The 24087-nt window shown below is 36.3% G+C and overlaps 1 protein-coding gene across 2 annotated transcripts in view; it reads left to right on the top strand.

Moving 5' to 3' along the window:
• STAG1 (STAG1 cohesin complex component) overlaps window positions 1-24087 on the top strand; it is a 504547-nt gene that overhangs the window by 139016 nt on the left and 341444 nt on the right. For both annotated transcript variants that reach the window (XM_061167656.1, XM_061167655.1), the window contains 2 exons: window positions 4713-4815; window positions 23893-24057. In XM_061167656.1, the coding sequence (XP_061023639.1) occupies window positions 4713-4815; window positions 23893-24057 (268 nt within the window). The remainder of the gene's footprint in view (window positions 1-4712; window positions 4816-23892; window positions 24058-24087) is intronic.

Genomic DNA, 24087 nt, shown 5'->3' with positions numbered 1-24087 from the left:
TTTGAATTTGCATAGCCCTTGATCCAGCTTTCTGTGTCTATTCTAGAGAGGTATTTGTTGATGTGTAATAAGAGTTAACGTGCACGGACAGTTGTTTCACCTCTGTTTGTAGTGGTTAGAAACTGGAGACAGTCTAAGTACTCACAGATAAGGAACATATTATCAAGTAACATTTAGGAATCCTTTGTAGGAAAATTCATATTAATTTAAGTTTAAAAAATTATATAGACATTGCTTTGTATTTATGTATATTTATGCTAGAACATAAGTATTTATGACAGTATTGATAAAACTTGATAATCTTGTTCTGCAGATTGAAATTCAGTGTTAGGGTATAGTGGAGTGAAACTCTTCCTTGTATTCTTATATCTTGCTTGAAATTAAAAAACATATTTATATATCATGTATTCTAATAAATAAGATACATATACTGATTGAAGTATGTTAGTTGTTTGTTGGTAATAGCTTTCATCTTTTAAGCTGGCTGAAGTGTGAAGAATTAAAAAACAATTGTACTTTTTTCTGTTGTCAGTGAACTATGGCTGAAGGATAAATTAATTTCACTAATGGGACACATTTTGTATCCTTGGAACAAATTTGCTTTTGTAGTTGCCTGGAGATTTCTATAAGCATCAAAAGTACTAGTGTATTCTGTCCACATAAGAGAAATACTAAACATAGTATTTGCATTCTGCCATCCTGCCTTAGAGATAGAGAATTCGCATTTACCTTGAGATCTAAGTGGACCCTACCACTTAATAGTTGTGTGAATATGAACAGGATTGTCAGCTTTTGAGATCTTACATTTCCTCATCTGTAAAACTGAGACATCAGTATGTTGTCTTAATAAGGTTTTGTGCATAGGTAATGTCTGTAAACCGGCACACAGTATATACTAAATGGTCTGTTTGGATTATAGTGAGGAGAAAAAGCATATGATTTATTATTCTTAATTAAATCAGTGATTGAAAGACTACTGATACTGTTTCAGAAACCTGTTTTTATAAATATTATTGGACCACAGCAATATCCATTCACTTATGTATTATGATGGCCATATTCATGCGAGTTGAGTATCAGATACAGAGAACTTCATACCATTCAGCCTAAAATATTTACTGTATAGCCCTTAAAGAAAATGTTTCCTGACCCTTGGGCTAGATCAGTATTATTTATAGTTTTAAATACCAAGTTGCCTTTGAGGGTCTGCAGACAAAGAAGGAACGTGATAATGAGAATATTAGTGACAGTAGTGTGTAGAGTGGCTTGGACAGGGAAATGTTAGAAGCAGAGAGATAAGTTGTGATTAATTCAAGAAGTTGTGATTATGGTAGTAATCATAAAAAAGAATGAGAGACGAAATTAGTATATAGAGGATGACTCAGGAGGATTTTTAACTGATGGCCTAAGAGGAAGACTGATGTGGTTGTAGGTTTGAATAAGACAGGGTAATGGTGACAATAATAAGTTTATAAAACAGTGCAAATTTGGGTATTAATAAATTAGTTATTTAGTGATATTGCTTTGAGTAGAGAGCTAGAATTCAGTCATAATTGGACTTAATTTTATGTGTGTTATTTGGTGAATTTGCGATGGTATGCAAAGAAGTATGTTACACGTGCAGTTGAAAATCTTGAATTACAGATAGGTCTAGTGATACTATACTGAAGTCATTTGCATAAAAGTTCCATATTAATTAGATGAGATCTCCAAGAGAGGTTAGTTTAAAGGGAGAAGAGCAGATACTAATGATATCTTCAAGGGATCAAAACAAAGAGAATGGAACTAAGAGCCTTCAGTGGAGCAGTTTCAGAAATACTAAGTTGTGAGTTGAGTTTACCATTTGCTTTGAACCCTTCCTCTTATTTGCAGTTTTATACAGATACAGTGAGTAATACAGAATTCAGTGAAGATATTTTTGTTAATATCATCCATGTGTTTTTAATGCCATGCTAGGGCCAGTCTGTTTTGGCCTGGAGAGCTGAATATTAAATTTCCAGGAATTTTGTGACCTTGTTAAGTATAACATGCATGCATGTGTGCGTGCTGAGTTGCTTCAGTTGTATCTGACTCTTTGCAACCCTATGGATCGCTGTAGCCTTCCAGACTCCTCAGTCCATGGGATTCTGCAGGCCTGAAGACTGGAGTGGGTTGCCATGCCCTCCTCCAGGGTGTCTTCCCTACCCAGGGATAAAACCCGGGTCTCTTATGTCTCCTGCATTGCAGGCGGATTCTTTACTACTGGCGGCCCTGGGAAGCCCATATATAACATGACTTTTATGGAAAGTTAAATTATGCAAGCTTAAAATTAAATAAATCCTATTAAAAATAAAAGTAATTGCTCAAAACTCATCACTTCCCAATTATTTTACATCTTTCCAATTTCAATGCTCTCTAGGTTTTTATTTACATCTATTCCATGTATGATGGAAATAACTTTGTAGTAGTGTACTACTATTGTTAATTACTTCTCAACTCTGTATTTTGTGATGTCACTTTGATAGTTTGAATTTGGTTGTGGTAAGAGTATTCACTTTATGAAAATCAGCAAACACTACAAATGAGGACTCAGTTTATTGTTTTGTTGTTTGTGGACTCAATAAAGTGATGGAGAAATTGTTAATAATGCAGATTAAACTTAAAGATAAATATCAGGTCTTTAGTCATTATATTATGATACCATAAAGATTTGAGGACATACGCTTCTAGTGTTCGAGAACTATTACATATGCAATTCAGTAAAGAAGATGCTCACAACGTTGAGCAATGAGTGACGTTCCAACAGATGGCTTTGTCATTTCTTTTACATTCTGTTCATTAAAGTGCACAAAAGTATCAGTTGTCTTTCACGGCAGAAGCCTGTTCGTTCATCAGCTGAAACCATAGGTTAGCTAGGGATACAAGAGTTTCACACAATTATCAAAATCATTTTATATGAATCTGTTAACTAGACAGATGCTCAAAATTCTCCATACCAGGCTTCAGCAATATGTGAACCATGAACTTCCAGATGTTCAAGCTGGTTTTAAAAAAGGCAGAGGAGCCAGAGATCAAATTGCCAACATCTGCTGGATCATCGAAAAAGCAAGAGAGTTCCAGAAAAACACCTATTTCTGCTTTATTGACTATGCCAAAGCCTTTGACTGTGTGGATCACAATAAGCTGTGGAAAATTCTGAAAGAGATGGGAATACCAGACCACCTGACCTGCCTCTTGAGAAATCTGTATGCAGGTCAGGAAGCAACAGTTAGAACTGGACATGGAACAACAGACTGGTTCCAAATAGGAAAAGGGGTACGTCAAGGCTGTATTATTGTCAACCTGCTTATTTAACTTACATGCAGAGTACATCATGAGAAATGCTGGGCTGGAGGAAGCACAAGCTGGAATCAAGAACTCTGGGAGAAATAGCAATAACCTCATATATGCAGATGACACCATCCTTATGGCAGAAATTTAAGAACTAAAGAGCCTCTTGCTGAAAGTCAAAGAGGAGAGTGAAAAAGTTGGCTTAAAGCTCAACAGTCAGAAAACTAAGATCATGGCATCTGGTCCCATCACTTCATGGCAAATAGATGGAGAAAAAGTGGGAAAAGTGGCTGATTTTATTTTTCTGGGCTCCAGAATCACTGCAGATGGTGATTGCAGCCATGAAATTAAAAGACGCTTACTCCTTGGAAGGAAAGTTATGACCAGCCTAGACAGCATATTAAAAAGCAGAGACATTACTTTGCCAACAAAGGTCTGTCTAGTCAAGTCTATAATGGTTTTTCCAATGGTCATGTATGGATGTGAGAACTGGACTATAAAGAAAGCTGAGCGCTGAAGAATTGATGATTTTGAACTGTGGTGTTGGAGAAGACTTGAGATTCCCTTGGACTGCAAGGAGATCCAACCAGTCCATCCTAACGGAAATCAGTCCTGGGTGTTCATTGGAAGGACTGATACTGAAGCTGAAACTCCAACACGTTGGCCACCTGTTGCGAAGAGCTGACTCATTTGAAAAGACCCTGATGCTGGGAAAGATTGAAGGCCAGGGAAGAAGGGGACGACAGAGGATGAGATGGTTGGTGGCATCACTGACTCAATGGACATGAGTTTGGGTGGATTCAGGGAGTTGGTGATAAGCAAGGAGGCCTGGCGTGCTGTGGTTCATGGGGTCGCAAAGAGTTGGACACAACTGAGTGACTGAACTAGATAGAATTTACAATAAAAAATATTGTGCATTTTATTATTGTTTGTAAGTTGTGTGCTCTACTTCCTTTATATTGGTACTGTTTCTAATGACTTATGTGCATAGATTTTTTGAAGTGCCATTGTTAAACATTTACTAACACACTTTCATTATTTTATGAAATGAGTAAAGTTCCTCCCAAGCCTTAATTTTTTTTATATTGAAGAATTAGTCTTGCTTGCAGTTGTATTTTGCATTTATATTTTCTATAGCAGCTGCCATTTCCACAGTCATTTCTTTTCTGTATTTCTCTGTTTGGAAAATCATTTTATTCATTGTTATGTGATATTAACCAGGGAGGGTAATATTTTGAATTTGCTAAAGATTTTTTCTGAACATGAAAGTAAACCACTTTTAATCAGCTATATGTGTACATACAGCAAACAGTAAGAAAGCTAGAGGAACAGAGCTTCATTGTATTATTAATAGGTATGTATTTATTAATTTTTTCACTAAAATAATGTATCATATTTTCTAGAGATTCAACTAATGAGACTACTGCCCATTCTGATGCTGGCAGCGAACTTGAAGAAACAGAGGTCAAAGGAAAAAGAAAAAGAGGTCGACCTGGCCGGCCTCCAGTATGTATATTACTTGTCATCTTTGTTTCTGTAATGGTTATTGATAATGAGGTATTTGTTAATTATCATACTGTTAATACTTTTAAAAAGCTCACTGACACATTAGAATGTCTTGGAAACTTTGCTTCATAAATAGGCTTAGCAGTGGTCAGAAAAAGAAAATTATAGTATCTTTTTTGCTTTCCGTGTCTCTCTTATAAATAAATGGTAGTCCATGTGAAGGGATTGGGAAGATGATTGACATGGAATGACGTGTAGTTATGATTTCCTTGCTTTTTATTTTTAGATGCAGCTCTCATTTCTTGTGAGCTCTTTAAGTATGCATTTTTGTAGTATTTGAGTTCAGTCTCAGAATATATTCTCATTTACACATGATTGAGAAGTTTAGGAAAGCTCTACGTATTCTTACTATATGGTATCTTTATGTCATATGAGTACACAGTCATTTAATTTAAAGTAATACTGTCAGAGACAGTAGTATCAATGGTATCAGTGGGTTAAGGCTTGTATTATTTTATACTCACCTTTATGAGTATAAAGGTGAGTTGACTTTGTTATTGCAGTTTTAAAATTTTATAAGAGTTCTTATTATGGAAAAATTTAGCCACCTCCTATGGAAGTCATAATAGTATAATAAATCTTCCATATAAATCTAAGGTACAGCAGTTATCAAGTCATTGCCAGTCTCTTTTTCCTGTGTTATTTTTGAAGGTCATTCTGGATAGCATTCCATTTTTGAATATTTCAGAATGTATCTAAAAGATAAGGGCTTCCCTTCTCTATTTTTTAAATATCACTCCATGACTTAGCAACTAAAGAACAACAACCAGTATCATTCTCATAATGCAAGATGACAGTATTTTAGTAAAATCACCAAATAACACATTTAAAATTTATAATCATCTCATAAATATTATCTTTTAAAAATTAGTTTGTTGGTTTGACTCATGATCTACCTATCACAGTCAGTGGCTATGTTATTTAACCAGTTATTATATATATATGTCCTTTGTAGTGACTTAAAAATGTTTTTTATGTTAATTTTGTTCTATCAATATTTGTCTGTTTGCCACAGTTTCTTATTCGATTCAGTGAAACTCCATAGCTTTTACTTTCCAAGACAGTCTAACAACAACAAAGAAAGGGGTAGAAGGGTGACTTCTGCAGTTTTCTTTACACTTGATTTTATCTTTCGCCTTTATGTAAAGTAAAAGAATAGTGGAGGAAAAGACATATATTATAGACACTCTTTATAATCCTTAATTTTGTAGAAGTATTTGATGCTATGGTATTCCTTTAAGAAACATTTTGGGCAAAGTGAGAGTCTTGTACGTAGAAGCAGTAGACTCTTTTAGTTTGTCTTACTACCATATGGTTTTTCTTTCTTTTTTTTTTTCCCCTCATTTATTTTTGTTAGTTGGAGGCTAATTACTTTACAATATTGTAGTGATTTTTGCCATACATTGACATGAATCAGCTATGGATTTACATGTGTTCCTCTTCCTGACCCCCCATCCTGCCTCATACGGTTTTTCTAAGACTATTGGCAAGTCACATTGCTTTCTCTATGATTCATTGTTTATAAGTACACATTTTGAAATAAGACTATAAAGTTTCTTGAAAATAGTAGAGTAAACTGCAAACATGATTGCTTTCTTGAATTTGTTCCCCTCCAATTAAAATTCTTAATGATTCAGGTTAAGTGCTGTCTTCTTCAAGAACACCTTTATTTATTTATTTATTTTCCTTAACAGAATTTATCACCCCTTCAGCAGTCTGTTGTATTGTTTTTTATAACCTATTTAGTTTTGACTTGTCTACAGCTATATTCATGTAATGTTTTGCTTTCCTGATGAAAAGGAGTCTGTGTATCCAAATGCTTAACTCTTTTGTGGTTAGAAATAAGATTTTATTTTTAGTGAAATTGGCTTTCCTGGTGGCTCAGACTGTAAAGAATCTGTCTGCAATGCAGAAGACCAGAGTTGTGTCTGTGGGTAGGGAAGATCCTCTGGATGAGGGAATGACTACCCCCTCCAGTATTCTTGCTGGAGAGTTCCATGGGCAGAGGAGCCTGGTTCGCTAAGAGTCTGCCACGAGTGAAACACTAGTACTGACTTTAGTGAAACTGCTACTACATAACCTAATATGTAAATAGTACATGTTCATCCCATGTTTCTAGAATGGAAAAACTGTCAACCATCATAGGATAGTAGCATTCTAGAGACATGTGTTAGACTCTAGTCCTTATATTCACACTCATTAGTCACATAGCCTTTTACATTTTTATCTGACTCAGACCCATTTCTTAACCTTGGAAACAAAAGAGCTGCCTGAGTTTCTACTCTGGGGTTTGTACTGCACTGATGTTTTTATGTCATTTAATCTTCACACCAGTACTGTTAAATAGGTCTTGTATGCAGTTTACAAAATAGAAAACAAAGAAAGTGGCTGACATCACGTTGCATAAGGAACAAAGCTAGAATTTAAATTCATAACCTACCTCCCGAATTCTTTCCCTCAAGAATGCCAAAACACCAAGATGTTACTTAAAATTGAGAGGTATAATTGTCAGAATGATCATATTTGAGTTATGCCACAGTACCTGTTCTGAAGATGGCTTGGGCACTTTCCATCAACTGGCTCCATTTTGAACAGTTCTAAGTTTTGGTTGATAAACTCTTTGTTACTGCTCATTCTTGTTAAAAGGACTTCATGATTCTCTGATTTTACTAGTTTACTCAGTGAAATGAAGAAAAGTTGTATAAGGACCTCTGCCTTGGGAAGCATTATTTTCCTTATTTCTAAATTCTTAGTAGACATCCCATTTTTGGTGTTTCTTTGTTTCTTTTCAGTATGTTACTTCAGAGACTTTTCTTACTGAACTGTTATTTTGCAGATGTCCTAATTCGTACTTGTTATTATTGTGGCTGTGAAAGGATGATGCTATCCAAGAGTTTCACTCAATATGTCAGATGATCTGGAAGACCATCTGGCCACAGGACTAGAGAAGGTCAATCCTCATCCCAGTTCCCAAGAAGGGTAGTGCTAAAGAATGTTCAAATCATAGGGCAGTTTTAGTTATCTCCCTTGCTAGTAAGGTCATGCTTAAAATCTTGCATGCTAGGCTTCAGCATTATGTGAACCAAGAACTTCCAGACGTCCTCGCTGGGTTTAGAAAAGGCAGAGGAACCAGAGATCAAATTGCAAACATCTGTTGGATAGTAGAGAAAGCTACCAGAAAAACCATCTGTTTCATTGACTGTGCTAAAGCCTTTAACTGTGTGGATCATAACAAACTGTGGAAAGCTCTTAAAGAGGTGGAAATAGCAGACCATCTTACCTGTCTCCTGAGAAACCTGTATGTGAGTCAAGAAGCAACAGTTCACACCCTGTATGGAACAACTGATTGGTTCAGGATCGAGAAAGGAATATGACAAGGCTGTCTGCTGTCACCGTGTTTGTTTATACGCTGAGCACATTATGAGAAATGCGGGACTGAACCATTTACAATCTGGAATCAAAATAGACAGTAGAAACATCAACAAACTCAGATACGCAGATGATACCACTCTAATGGTAGAAAACTAAGAGGAATCAAAGAGCTGCTTGATGAGGGTGAAGGAGGAGAGTAAAAGAACTGGCTTAGAACTAAGTATTAAAAAACTAAGACCATGGCATCCAGCCCCATTACTTCATGGCAAATACAAGGGGAAAGGTGGAAGTAGTGACAGAGTTCCTCTTCTTGGATTCTAAAATCACTGCAGATGGTGACTGTAGCCATAAAATCAGAAGATGTTTGCTTCTTGGCAGGAAAGATATGACAAACCTAGACAGTGGTTTGAAAAGCAGAGACATTACTCTGCTGATGAAAGAAAGAAAGAAAGTTATGACAAACCTAGACAGTGTGTTGAAAAGCAGAGACATTACTCTGCTGACAAAGGTCCGTATATTCAAGGCTATGGTCTTCCTACTGGTCACACATGGTTGTGAGAGCAGGACATAAAGAAGGCAGAACACCAAAGAATTGATGCCTTCAATCTGTGGTTCTGGAGAAGACTCTTAAGAGTCTCTTGAACTGCAAGGAGATTAAACTAGTCAAGCTTAAGGGAAATCAAGCCTGCATATTCCTTGAAAGGACTGAAGCTGAAGCTTCAGTGTTTGGTCATCTGATGTGAACAGCTGACTCATTGGAAAAGTCCTTGATGCTGGGAAAGATTGAGGGCAGGAGGAGAAGTCGTCATCAGAAGAAGAGACGGCTGGATGGCGTCACCAATGCAATGGACATGAACTTGTGTAAACTTTGGGAGATGGTGAGGGACAGGGAGGCCTGGTGTGCTGCATTCCATGGGGTTGCAAAGTATCAGACATGACTGGGCAACTGAACAACAACGATTCAAATAATTATTGATCTCCAAACTAACACTGTATAATATCAGGTTTATTCTACCCCTGTGATTGTATTAGGAATTAATGGACATCGTTTTCTCTGTCTACACCATCTCTGAGCTCATGTCACCCAGATTTATGTCTCCAGCTTGGACTTTACTCTAGATTCCAGACCATATCTAGTATGCATTGAGAATCATCATTTAGCTATTTAATGGTCCCAAGATATTTAAAAAAACCAAACTTTCACAATTCCTGTCCCCTGCTCAGCCCTTTTCCATAATGGCAGCTTTGTGCTTTTAGTTGCTCAGCTGTAAACCATGTAATCATTGAATCTTTCTTTCCCAGCCTATATCTAAACCATCAAATATGTTGTCTAATTGATTTGCAAATTGCATCTGTCATTTTTTTTTACTGTAATGCTGAGTTAAGCCACCATCATGTGCTTTTGTTGAAACCTATCATGTGTGCTCCTGCCTCAGAGTCCTGTGTCATCTTTTCAGTGGGGTCTCCCTTATGGATGGTATCTAGAATTGCATATCTTCCCTCCTACTGCAAGGAACTTTTTTTCCTCGTTGTTTGTGTGTGTTTATATTCTCCCATTTTTGTCCTCATCTTGTGTGTGTGTGTTCTCCCCTTTCTCTGTAGTACCTATTGCTGTCTAACATAGGATGTCCTTTAGTTATTTATTCATTGTCTGTCTCCCCCTGTTAGAAAGCAAGCTGCTTGAAGTGAGGGATTTTTATCTGGTTTGTTTACTGCTGTATACTAGTATTTGACTTCAGTGACTGTTTATTGAGTTAATGAATGGTGTTTAATTTTGTTAAATCATCACTCTTTTTTTTCCTTAGTGTGTAAAATTTTTTAAATTTTGAGATAATTTCACTCACAGATGAATTCCAAGAATTCTACAGAGAATTCCTGTGCAGATTCTTCATGCATATTGTCCAAATGTTAACATGTTACAATGTTTGCTTTATCATATTCTCTCTCTCTCTCTCTATATATATATATACACACACAGATGCATAAATGTAAGTATACATTTATATGTACAAATCTGTTATATACCAATTATTATTTTTTAACTCTTTGAGAGTAATTTGTTGACATGATGCCACTTTACTCCTAGTACTTTATTTAGTATACATTTTCTTAAAATCAGATATATTTTTCTCAACCAGAGTACATGTTTGAAAAATCAGGAAAGCAGTATTTGTATAATACTGACCCTAGGTACATAAATTTTATTCAGATTTTGCCTGATATTCAAGTAATGCCCTAAATAAAAGAAAAAAATAGTTTCTTTCCCCTTCGTTCATGATCCAATCCAGGATTTCATGTTGCTTTTAGTTGTCATGTAAATCAGCATAACTGTAACCTCACCTGTCTTTAGTCTCTGGTTTAATGTTTTATTATGATTTTTGTTCTCCATTCTATTTAAGTGAGAACCAGTACTTATATTCTTAACATTGTTTAACTTTCATATTTGCATAGGCTGAGTAGGAAAAGTAGAAAAAGAGATACAATTTTTACTTTTCTGTCCATATGTTTATACACATAGAAGATTTAGCATAGCATATGCAACAATGAGTGTCAGAAGTAGAGGTTAACAGGTGAATATATATTTGAAAATCAGATATTCTAAATTCCTTGGTACTTTTGTTTATAATGTTACAAATTTTATGATCTATATTTTATAAACTTAAATCACTGCATAGTATTCTGCATGTAATTATCTAATTTGATTCCCTATTCTTGAACATATCTGTTAAAATTTGCTTACTAATTTAAACCATGCAGACATAAACTTATATCTCAAGAATAAATTTTGTTCTAGAGCCCTAGATACTTTTTAGTCTAGATTCCTAAAAGTAGAATTTATTACTCAAAAGATATGCTATATATTTTGAAAGTTTTTGATGTATGTTACTGGGTTACGTTTCACACAACAAAATATATGGCATTCCCTGTCTTACTTTTGAGTATACTGTTTGTTGAATCTTTTCTGATTTTTAAGTACTGTAATGTTTCATCAGTATGTTCTGCAATAGTGGTCTTTTGTGTTTCTTTTGTGAATTGCCTATTGGTCCTTTTCCATACCACTTTTTCTATTTTTAATTTTCTAAACAATTGAAATATCTTTTAAAAATAGTTTTTGTAGCTTAAGCCTACATACTTTTATGATCAGTTTTGGAAATGTAATTATCAGTTGGATTTGTATCTATCTCCTCTTTGTCAAATCAGCTTTGTTGTTTTATTTTGAAAATGTTTTCATTGAACATTTCTTCTATAGACTAACATTTAGTTCTGGCTTCCTTAATTATGCTAAAAGATACCATAATTTTTCCAGGAATCTAGAATTAAAACAGCAGTCACAATTTAATTTCCTCATCCCAAATCCCTCCCCCTCCATCCTATATGTAATGAGATTCCAAGTCTCATGAATTTTTGTTTCATAATGTCTTATACATCTGTCCCTTTTGTTACATTTCCAATGTTCCTTTCTTCAGGCTTCACTTTATAGGACTTTGTACTGTTACCTTCTTGTTTTTAAACTTTTCCCTTTTCCATCGTATTTTTTTAATTACTGCCAAGTTGACCCTATTTTTCTTTTAGACTTGTTCGAATATTAAGAAGCACCTCTTTATTGGGGGTCATGTTCTTCTAACTTATTTTATTGTGTTTGTAAACTCATAACCTTTTATTCAGTCAAATACATCTCTTTTGTTCTTCTGTATATGGCTTGTGGTTTTTCACTTATATACCTTAGCTCATGGTGTTTATTTTCTTTTTGAAATCTTTGTTTCCTAAATTCTGTTCATGCTAATTAACTAATTTTATTAATCTTATTTAATTGACCAAGTCTCAATTTTATGCTTATCTCTTGTGTGACTTTTATCAGTCAGTGAAAGTTATTTTTCCTTTCATAGAACCCTTCCAGTACTTATCTTAAAGCAAGTTTCCATGAAAAGTCCTTTTTTTTTAATATACTGTAGTTTACGGTAGTTATTTGTGTTTCTGTTTCAGTTGTTAGTTTCTGAAGATTTTACATTAAGCTACCCCACATATGTTGATATTCATTATTTGTGAAAGGATGGGGATTACTTTATATTCATACCTCATGAATAAGTTTAGGTTAGGCACAAAGAATGAAAAAAGTCAGTTTATCTCTCTGTTTCTTAAAGTTTGTAGAAAAGTTATTGTACATATAGACTGCAATTTATCCTGTAGAGAACTTTTGGGATAGAGTAGTTTTGAATAATCTTCTTGTCCAACTATGCCAACTTAAAATAGTTTACCAGAAGTGTGGATACACATTTAAATTAAGTAATATAGAGTTGTAGTAAAGCATTTGTTCTAAAGGTTGGTCTGCTGCTGCTGCTGCTAAGTTGCTTCAGTCGTGTCTGACTCTGTGCGACCCCATAGACGGCAGCCCACTAGGCTCCCCTGTCCCTGGGATTCTCCAGGCAAGAACACTGGAGTGGGTTGCCATTTCCTTCTCCAATGCATGAAAGTGAAAAGTGAAAATGAAGTCACTCAGTTGTGTCTGACTCTTAGCGACCCCATGGACTACAGCCTACCAGGCTCCTCCATCCATGGGATTCTCCAGGCAAGAGTACACTCTGACATTAAATTGCATCATTTTCACAAAGTGAAGGATGTATATAGCTTTTTGAATTCCTGAGTCTGTTTTCCAGAAAATTCATTCCTTTATACGTTGAGTCAGGGTTTGTTTTAGGAAGTTGTCCCCCACTCCCCGACAGATATTCATTCATGTCTTTTTTCCCCACAGTGTCCCTTGAGTTACCTATAGCAGTGAATACCTGAACCCTGTGTACCATAGATATCTCACTTGAACTATGGTTTATGGGATTTGAAGCTTCAGTGTCCCTCCTCCACCACCAAATGACAGAATTGTATTAGGATATTGAAAAATACATTTTAAACACTGTGAGTTTTTTGAAAGGTATGTGTGCTGCTATATAGAAGGATCAACTATTTAATATTTTTGGCACATAGTAACTGGATAATGAATATAGAAAGAAAAGTTGTGTTGAATGAGTGAAAGAAATTGTCTTAATATCTTATATTCTTTAGATTGAATCAATTTGAGCATGTCTCTTTGCTCATGATTAAATTCACGTTAGGCATATTTGATAATATTACCACTTACTGTCACTTGGGCTATTAAGCATAAATTCTTAGAGGTAGAATAAATGAGCCTCTGTGAGATAAGACATTAGAAGCTAGCCATGCATGCTCGGTTGAGGCACATATTTGGAAGGAGGTCCACTTTCCATTAGTGGAAGAAAGATTTACTAGGCAGGTAATAGCTGGGATAAATGGAGTAACCTGACCATCTTCTACCAGGGAAACTGCATCTCTAGAATCATGAGCTACATCTGGGCTAGAGCTAGCACCTGTATTGCCTGGCAGCCTGTTATGAGGGCCCCATCCAATAGCCTAGGATTCAAGGATAGGATTTCAGTCCCTGAGACAAAGCGATAATGGATAGGACTCTAGCTCCAGGGAACTGGGTTACTGGCTAGGTTTCTAAGGCATTAGTAACCTCTCAATTAAGGCAAAGACTCAGTTTTTTTTTTTTTTTTTTCCTATTAACTTATTTAAATTGAAGCATAGTTGATCTGTAATATTGTTAGTTTCAGGTATGCAACAAAGTGATTCAGATTATATACTTCAGATTATTTTCCATTATAGGTTATTATAAGATTGAATATATTTCTTTGCTTACAGTAAATCCTTGTTGCTTATCTGTTTTAGTTGTTTGTATCTGTTAATTCCATAGTCCTGATTATCCTTTCCCCTTTAGTAACCATGTCTGTTTTCTATGTCTGTGAGTATGTTTCTGTTTTGTATATAGATACATTTGGTTTTTTTTTTTTAGATTCCACATATGAGTGATATAATATTTGTTTTTCTCTGTCTTTATTAAATATAATATTCTCTAGGTACATCTGTGTTGCTGCAAATGGTAATATTTTTTGTTGTGCCTGAGTAACACTACGTTATATATATGTGCCACATCTTAAGCTAGTTGACTGTTGCGGGACACTTGGGTTGTTTCCATGTCTTGACTTTTGTATTTAGTGCTGCTGTGAACATTGGGATGGATGTATCTTTTTGAATTGGAGTTTTCATTTTTCTCCTGATTTATACCCAAGAGTGGAATTGCTGGATCATATGGTAGCTTCATTTTTAGTTTTTTTTGTTTGTTTGTTTTTAAGGAACCTCCATACTGTACCATGTAACTGTATCAGTTTGTATTCCCATCAACAGTGTAGGAGGGTTCCTTTTTCTCCAGACCCTCGTCAGCATTTATATCTTGGCTTGTTGATAATAGCTATTCTGACCAGTGCGAGGTGTTCTGTTGCATTTCTTTATAGTAAAATGAAATATCAGAAAGAGAAAGCTAAAGAAAAATCCCATTTAAAGTTGTGTCAAAAATTACCTAAGAATAAACTTAACCAAGTTGAAAGGCCCGTATGCTGAAAATGATAATACAGTGATAAAGGAAAGTGAAAATGATTTAAAGAAATTGAAAGATATCCCATGTTCCTAAATTGGAAGAATTAATAGTTAAAATGTCCATAGTACCCAAAGGAGTCCACAGATTTAATGCAATCTATATGAAAATGCCCATACTATTTTCACAGAACTAGACCAAATAGCCCTGAAATTTATATGGAACCCAGAATTGTCAAAGCAATACTGAGGGAACAGAACAAAGCTGGAGGGGTAACCCTTCCAGTCTTCAGACTATACTACAAAGGTATAGTAACCAAAACAGTGTGATATTGGCATGAAAAACAGGCATATAGATCAATGGAACAGAATAGGGAGCCCAGAAATAAACCCATGTGTTCACGGTCAAGTAATCTATGACAAAGGAGGCAGGAATATACAATGGGAAAAAGAAAAGAAACACCTTCTTCAATAAGTTGTGTTGGGAAAGCTGGACCGCTGTATGTAAAGTAATGAAATTAGAACATTCCCATGTACTATGTACATGAATAAACTAAAAAATGCTTTAATGACCTAAAGGCATGACACTATATTATCTCCTTGAAGAGAAAATAGGCTAGACATTCTCTGACACAAATTGTAGCAATGTTTTCTTCAAGTAGTTTCCCATTGCAAAAGAAATAAAAGACAAAGAAGTAGGGCTTCATTAAACTTAAAAGCTTTTGTACAGCTTTTGCACAAAGGAAACCATCAACAAAAGAAAAGACAACCTGGGAATGGGAGAAAATATTTTTAAATGATATGGCCGACAAGGGGTTAATAACCAGAATATACAAACAACTCATACAACTCAATATTATGAAAACAAACAGCTCAGTCAAAAAAAAGGGGGGGGGGGTGCAGAAGACCAGAATACTTTTTCCAAAGAAGACAGACAGATGGTCAATAGGCACATGAAAAGATGTTCATCGCTAATTGTTAGAGAAATGCAAATGAAAGCCACAGATGAGATATTATTTCACACTGGTCAGTATGACTCAGTTCTTAAGGTGACACCACTGGAAACTGGACCAGTCAAGCAAATTTGATACAGAACATCACCCATTTCTTTCCTTTGAGAGCACCATGATTTCTTGTCCAGGAATGAGACTACGTTTACAGGTGTTCTAACCTTTGTATCAAAAATATGTAGCCAGGGGAGTCTGAAAAGTCACAAGAAACTAAAAGGGTAATATATATATTATTACTTTTTGAAATATTAAGCTGTACAAAAGTAATTATGATGTCAGATCATGAATTTAAAATCATTATAGCTAGGCTCAAATACATCTTTATTAATCAAAATAGGAACCATTGCAATTAGCACATTTTTGCCAATGAGAAATAACTTTGTTTATTCCTGTAGCATAAAAGTCAGTGCTTTGGGATTCAGTGAATTCTTGGAAAACACTTTCTGTGTCTTGCTGGTCGTGGAAGCATTTTCCCTGCAAAAAGTTGTGAAGATGCTTGAAGAAGTGGGAACTGGTTGGCAAGAGGTCAGATGAATATGGCGGATAAAACAGAACTTTTGTCACCCAGTTCATTCAACTTTTGAAGCTTTGGTTGTGTTACGTGCATTTGGGCATCTTTGTGGAGAAGAATTGGCTCATTCTGTTTACTGATGCTGACTGCAGGCATTGCACTTTTCAGTGCATCTCAACGGTTTGCTGAGCATAATTCTCAGATATGATGGTTTTGCCAAGATTCAGAAAGCTGTGGCGGATCAGACTGGCAGCAGATGACCGAACAGTGATTGTTACCTTTTTGGGTGCAAGTTTAGCTTTGGAAAGTGTTTCGGAGCTTCTTCTTGGTCCAGCCACTGAACTGGTTGTTACCTGTTATTCCATACCATTTACTTTTTCACGCACATCACAATTCAATCGAGAAATGGTTTGTGGTGGTTGTGTAGAATAGAAGACGACACTTCAAAACGACGACTTTTTATGATCCGTGGCCAGCTTTTGAGGCACTTACCAAAGCCTTTCCACCTTTCCAATTTGCTTCAAATGCCTACTGACTGTAGAATGGTTGCTATTCAGTTCTTTGACAACTTCATGAGTAGTTGTAAGAGGATCGGCTTCGATGATTCCTCTCAGTTAGTTGTCTGTTTCTGACGGTTGGCCACTATGCTCCTCATCTTCAAGTCTCTCGTGTAGTTTGCAAAACTTCTTGAACCACCACTGCACTGTGTGTTCGTTAGCAGTTCCTGGGCCAAATGCATTGTTGATGTTGTGAATTGTCTCTGCTGCTTTATGACCCATTTTGAACTCAAATTAAAAAAAAAAAAAAAATCGCTCGAATTTGCTTTCTGTCTAAAAGAAATATAAAACAAAGAGCAAGTGTTAAGTCGTTAGGAAAAAAGTGAGAAATGTACATTCAAATGATGTGTATGAGAATCACATGTATTTAACAGTGTATTCCAAAATCAACAGTAAAGTTCAACAATGCAAAACCACATTTACTTTTGCACCAGCCTAATAGCTATGTGAGGATAGAGGTTATGATGTTGGATTGTACAAGGTTGGAGAGTCTAATCAGGAGACAAATCTTCACCAGTAATTCGAACAGAAAAATGTAATGTGAGGAATTATCATTTGTTGAAAATTCTTTAATCATTTGTCATTCGAGGATTGTGAATTAAGACAACTATCTCCCTGTTAGAGTGGCTGAAATCTAAGAACCTGGCAATACCAATTTCCTGGCACGAATGCGAAGCAACAGAAGCTGGAGCTCATTGCTGGTTAGAATGTGAAATGGTGTTGCCACTTTGGAAAACTGTGGAAGTTTTTTACTATGCTAAACATAGTTTTACTGTATGATCTGGTAATCCTAGATGTTTGCACAGTGGATTTGGAAGTTTTGTTTATACAAAACTTTGCATGTAAATTCTTAAAGGAGTTTTATTCCTAACTGCCAAAAATGGTGGGCAGTATGTCCACTGTTAGGTAAACAGATGACAAAACATGGTACATGCATACAGTGGAATATTGTTTACAGATAAACAGAAATGAGCTATTCAGCCACTAAAAGACATGGATCAATCTTTAATTCGTTTTGTTAAAATGAAAAATACCAATATGAAAATGTATGCTGTGTGACTACAATTATATGACTGTTAAAAGACAAAATAGTAGTGGTGATTAAAAAATTGTTTTTGGAGTTTGCCAAGGGAAAGTGGGAGGGTCAAATGTGAAGCACAGGCATTTTTTAAGGTAGTGAAACTTTTTTCTGTTATATCATAATTGTGCATACGTGACACTATGTGTTTATTAAAAATCATTGAACTTTTCATAAAAAGTGAATTTTATTAATTCACATGTTGAAAAAATCATTTATAAGGTTGGGGGAATACCAGGATGAAATGTAGAGTGTATCAATATCATCTAACTCTGTTGCTGACTTTAGTAATTTTGGAAATGGGTCTGTAAGACTAAAGTCAAAGAAAACTGCTGTACAAAGTGTATAAAAGAACTGCAGTCTAGTTCATAAAATTGTTTCCCATGGGGTAGGGCGTAAAATACTGCTATATAAGTACACTGATGAGAGCCAGATTTCTCACTGTTGGAGTGGGAGTTTGTAGGTGAGTAAGGGGAAGAAGCATCCATATGCTAATAGATTAGAGTTGGAGATACCAGTTACAAAAAAAATTTGCTTAACTTAATATAGATAACAGATGATTGCATACATAAATATTTGTAGTTATGTGTGTATGTATGGAACATACATTTCATTGTTTTGCCCACTTAAGGGCCTAGAAGCAAGGGCACTCAGTATTAAGGAGCAAAACCTAGTGCCCAGATCTTCATTCCTAATAAAATTCTCTAATAAAAGGAACCAGGACTATTACCTGATTCTGAAACTGGAGAACAGAATATACAATATGAGCATGGAGAATGTTGTGTTGTCAGAAAGTAACCAAGTACTAAATAAACAATATACACAATGGAGTATGTCTGTATTTATCACACAGTAATATGTCAAAAGGACACAGGAGACAAGACTGAAAGATCTCTCAATGGCCAAAGCTGAAACAAGTTGAAGAACAAAATAAAATAATTTTGAATTGTAATCCAAAATAAATGTTGACAGGTCTACGTTAGTATAAATGATTGAATGAATGAGAGAGAATAGAGAAATCTCCCATGCTGAAAGAATATCAAATAGTATTTATAAATGCTCAACCTCCAAGGAGGTGGAGCATAGCTCTTTACCCCTTCAATGTGGAATGCACATAGTGACTTTCTTCTAAATGGTGAAATATGGAGAGGAGAGTAAAAGTAACTTTACAGTGGAAAACCTGACAGGTATCACCTCTGCCAATTGATTAACAGGTCAGCATTAAGAGTGATAAGTCATGTGTTAGACTATACACTTGATGTGAAGTGACAAAAATAACACTTTATCTCTCATATCTTCCTCTCCAAACCCATAATTCCAGTTTGGTCATGAGAAACACATCAGGCAAACCCCAGTTGAGGAATGTTGTATGAAATACCTGTACAATATAAGATACTTGTCCAAAATTCCTTAAAAATTTCAAGGTCACCATAAACCAGGAAAGAATAAAAACTGTTGCAGCCCAGAGGAGCTTAGGGAGACATGATGTGAATATGTCTAAGAGCCCTTGGGTGGGCTTCTAGAGCAGATCATTAAACAAAAACTAGGAACATCTGAATTAAATGTGGACTTTTGTTAATGTGTCTATAGTGGTTCATTAATTGTAACAGATGTATCATACAAATAAGGTGTTAATAATTGATCTAATTATATATGATATATGTGGGGGTTCCTTGTACTATCTTCACGACTTTATTTTTGTATAGCTAACACTGTTCTAAAAATACTTTATTTAAAAATAAGCAGTAAATTTATTATGTATTAATCCACACACACAAATAGAGGTCAGACTATTAACTATAATATCAAGAGGAGTGAGAGAGTACTTTGAAGAATACAAGAATAGAGAATGACGGGAGTGTGTCCTGTGAGCAGGAAGAGAAACCTCACTATGCTGTGCTTTGTAATGTTCCTCCAGGGCATTTTAGTTACCATTGCAGCAGATGACAAGAGAGATGTTTACTGAATCCAGTTCCAGCATCACAAAATGGGGCAAAATAGAGTACATTTGGAGAACAGTAAATTGATAACCAAAACAGACTGGTATGAGAAAGAACTAAACCACTCAAGAAAGCGTATAAAGATTGAGAAAATACTTAGCAGAGACCTAAGGTAACACTTGACGGGTAAGGAATATAGGGAGGGAAGAGATATCTGAAACACATAGGGATAATGTGGCTTGCTGGGAGAGTTGCAAAAAAATGTCCGTTTAGCAACATTAATTTTACTGGTGAGTTTGGTCAGGAACTCTAATGAGTTTATGTATAAGTGAAATTTATGGGAATGATAACAAGAATAGTGACTGCAAGCTACTCTATCTTGACTCTAAAGGTGAGACATAGATAAGGTGATAGCAGGTGTTGACTTTTCTTTGTAAGTTGGGGGCATGGGATGGGTTGTTAATTGAAGAATGTGCCTTGTCTAACTCAGTGAAACTATGAGCCATGCCCTGTAGGGCCACCCAAGTTGGATGGGTCATGGTGGAGAGTTGTGGCAAAATGTGGTCCACTAGAGAACTGAATGATAAACCACTTCAGTATTCTTGCCTCGAGAACCCCATGAACAGTATGAAAAGGCAAAAAGATAGGACACTGGAAGATGAACTCCCCAGGTCAGTAGGTGCCCAATATGCTACTGGAGAAGAGTAGAGCAATACTCCAGAAAGAATGAAGAGACAGAGCCAAAGCAGAAAAAACCCAGTTGTGGACCGACTGGTAATGAAAGTAAAGTATGATGCTGTAAAGAACAGTGTTGCACAGACACCTGGAATGTTAGGTTCGTGAATCAAGGTAAATTGGAAGTGATCAAACAGGAGATGGAAAGAGTGAACATTGACATTTTAGGAATCAGGGAACTTAAAATGGACCAGAATGGGCAAATTTAATTCAGATAACCATTATATCTACTACTGTGGGCAAGAATCCCTTAGAAGAAATGGAATAGCCATCATATAGTCAACAGAGGAGTCTGAAATGCAGTACTTAGGTGCAATCTCAAAAACAACAGAATGATCTTTGTTGGTTTCCATGGCAAACCATTCAGTATCACAGTAACCCAAGTCTATAGCCCAACCAGTAATGCTGAAGAAGCTGAGGTTGAATGGTTCTATGAAGTCCTACAAGATCTTCTAGAACTAACACCCCAAAAGGTGTCCTTTTCATCATAGCAGATTGAATGCAAAAGTAGAAAGTCAAGAGATACCTGGAGTAACAGGCAAGTTTGGCCTTGGAGTACAAAATGAAGCAGGGCAAAGACTAACGAATTTTGCCAAGAGAATGCACTGGTCATAGCAGCCACCCTCTTGCAACAAGACAAGAGCTGAATCTACATGTGGACATCACCAAATGGTCAATACCCAAATCAGATTGATTATATTCTTTGCCGCGAAAGCTGGAGAAGCTCTATACAGTCAGCAAAAAGAAGATCAGGAGCTGACTGTGGTTCAAATCATGAACTCCTTATTGCCAAATTCAGACTTAAATTGAAGAAAGTAGGGAAAACCACTAGGCCATTCAGGTATGACCTAAATCAAATCCCTTAAGATTATACAGTGGAAGGGACAAATAAATTCAGGGGATTAGATCTGATAGACAGAGTGCCTGAAGAACTATGGACAGCGGTTTGTGACATTGTTCAGGAGGTGTTGATCAAAACCATCCCCAAGAAAAAGAAATATAGAAAGGCAAAATGGTTGTCTGAGGAGGCCTTTGAAATAGCTGAGAAAAGAAGAGAAGCAAAAGGCAAAGGAGAAAAGGAAAGATACATCCATCTGAATGCAGAGTTCCAAAAACAGCAAGGAGATATAAGAAAGCCTTCCATAGTGATCAATGCAGAGAAATAGAGGAAGACAATAGAATGGGAAAGACTAGAGATCTCTTGAAGATTAGAGATACTGAGGGAACATTTCTTGCAAAGATGGGCACAATAAAGGAGAGAAATGGTATGGACCTAATAGAAGCAGAATATACTAAGATTTGGTGGCAAGAATACACAGAAGAACTATACAAAAAGATGTTAATGACCCAGATAACCACGATGATATGATCACTCACCTCGAGCCAGACATCCTGAAATGTGAAGCCAAGTGGGCCTTAGGAAGCATCACTAGGAACAATGTTAGTGGAGGTGATGGAATTCCAGTTGAGCTATTTCAAATCCTAAAAGATGATGCTGTTAAAGTGCTGCACTCAATATGCCAGCAAATGTGGAAAACTCAGAATGGCCACAGGAATGGAAAATGTCAGTTTTCATCCCAATCCCAGAGAAAAGTAATGCTAAAAAAGTTCAAACTACTGCACAATTGCACTCATCTCACACTCTAGCAAAGTAATGCTCCAGATTCTCCAGGCTAGGTTCAACAGTAAATGAAGAGTACACATGTTCAAGCTGGATTTAGAAAAGGCAGAGGAACCAGAGATCAAATTGCCAACATACATTGGATCATTGAAAAAGCAAGAGAATTCCAGCAAAACTTTCCTTTATTGACTATTCCAAATGCTGTGACTGTGTACATCACAGCAAACTGTAGAAAATTCTTAAAGAGATGGGAATACCGTACCTGCCTCCTGAGAAATCCATATGCAGGTCAAGAAGCAGCAGTTAGAACCATATATGAAATCACGGACTGGTTCTAACTTGGGAAAGGAGTACATCAGGGCTGTCTGTTGTCACCCTGCTTACTTAACTTCTCTGCAGAGTACATAATGAGAAATACCAGGCTGGATGAAGTATAAGCTGGAATCAAGTTTCCTGGGAGAAATATTATTAATCTCAGATATGCAGTTGATAACCACCCTTATGGCAGGAAGCGAAGAGGAACTAAAGAGCCTTCTGATGAAAGTGAAAGAGGAGAGTGAAAAAGCTGGCTTAAAACTCAGCATTCAGTAAACTAAGATCATGGCATCTGGTCCCATCACTTCATGGCAAATACATGGGGAAACAATGGAAATAGTGAGAGGCTTTATTTTTTGGGCTCCAAAATCACTGCAAATGGTGACTGCACTATGAAATTAAAAGATGCTTGCCCCTTTGAAGGAAAGCTGTGACAAACCTAGATAACATATTAGAAAACAGAGACATTATTTTGCCAACAAAGGTCTGTCTAGTCAAAGCTATGGCTTTTCCTACAGTCATGTATGGATGTGCGAGTTGCACCATAAAGAAAGCTGAGTGCCAAAGAACTGATATTTTTGAACTGTGTGTGGGGTTGGAGAAGACTCTTGAGAGTCCCTTGGACAGCAGGGATATCAAACCAGTCAATCCTGAAGGAAATCAGTGCTAAATGTTCATTGGAAGGATTGATGTGAAGGTGAAACTCCAATACTTTGGCCATCTGATGAGAAGAAATGACTCACTGGAAAAGACCCTGATGCTGGGAAAGATTGAAGAGGGGAGAAGAAGGTGACAGCAGAGGATGAGATGGTTGGATGGCATCACTGACTTAATGGACGTGTTTGAGCAAGCTCCGGGAGTTGGTGATAGACAGGGAAGCCTATCGTGCTGCAGTCCATGTGGTGGCAAAGAGTCAGACATGACTGAGTGACTGAACTGAACTGACTGAAAAAAACTTGAAGGCCATAATATTTGCCATATTTTTATTACTTGTGATGGTTCCAAAAATTGTCAATATATATTTGTTGCATGACTGAATAAGAAATATTTTAGTACTTAAGTTGAAGGAGAAGGTGAACATGCCAAGTTGTGCAAGTAGCATTCTGTTGAACATGATTTCTGAGGAAGTCTTGTCTTGAGGTTGGTAATAAGAACATGTTAAGACGGGGTCGTGTTTGGGGACAGGGTTACAGCATTGTCATTATTGTACAAAATAGTAAATCTTTTTCTTTTCATACCTTGTATAAATTAACTTGTACTTTGCTGTTTGCACTTTTTTAAAAATCATTACAAACATTGTAAAGCTTCTTTTGAAATTATCTCTTACCTATAATAGTGCTAACTTCCCTTTCACAGGCTCAAACATAATTTGAGATCACTCTCCATAAGGCAGGTATGCCTGCATTTAATTTTGCTTTTCCTCTTTATTTTATTCAGTCTACAAATAAGAAACCTCGAAAATCACCAGGAGAGAAGAGTAGAATTGAAGCTGGGGTTAGAGGAACAGGCCGTGGAAGAGCTAATGGGCACCCTCAACAGAATGGTGAAGGGGAGCCTGTCACATTATTTGAAGTGGTGAAACTGGGGAAAAGTGCAATGCAGGTAAACTTTCAGTGTTTCTATCTTACTAAC

Source organism: Dama dama, chromosome 19, assembly GCF_033118175.1.
Source record: "Dama dama isolate Ldn47 chromosome 19, ASM3311817v1, whole genome shotgun sequence".
Taxonomy (NCBI): Eukaryota; Metazoa; Chordata; class Mammalia; order Artiodactyla; family Cervidae; genus Dama; species Dama dama.
The sequence above is the reverse complement of the archived record's forward strand: the minus strand, read 5'-3'. Positions and strand labels throughout refer to the sequence as shown.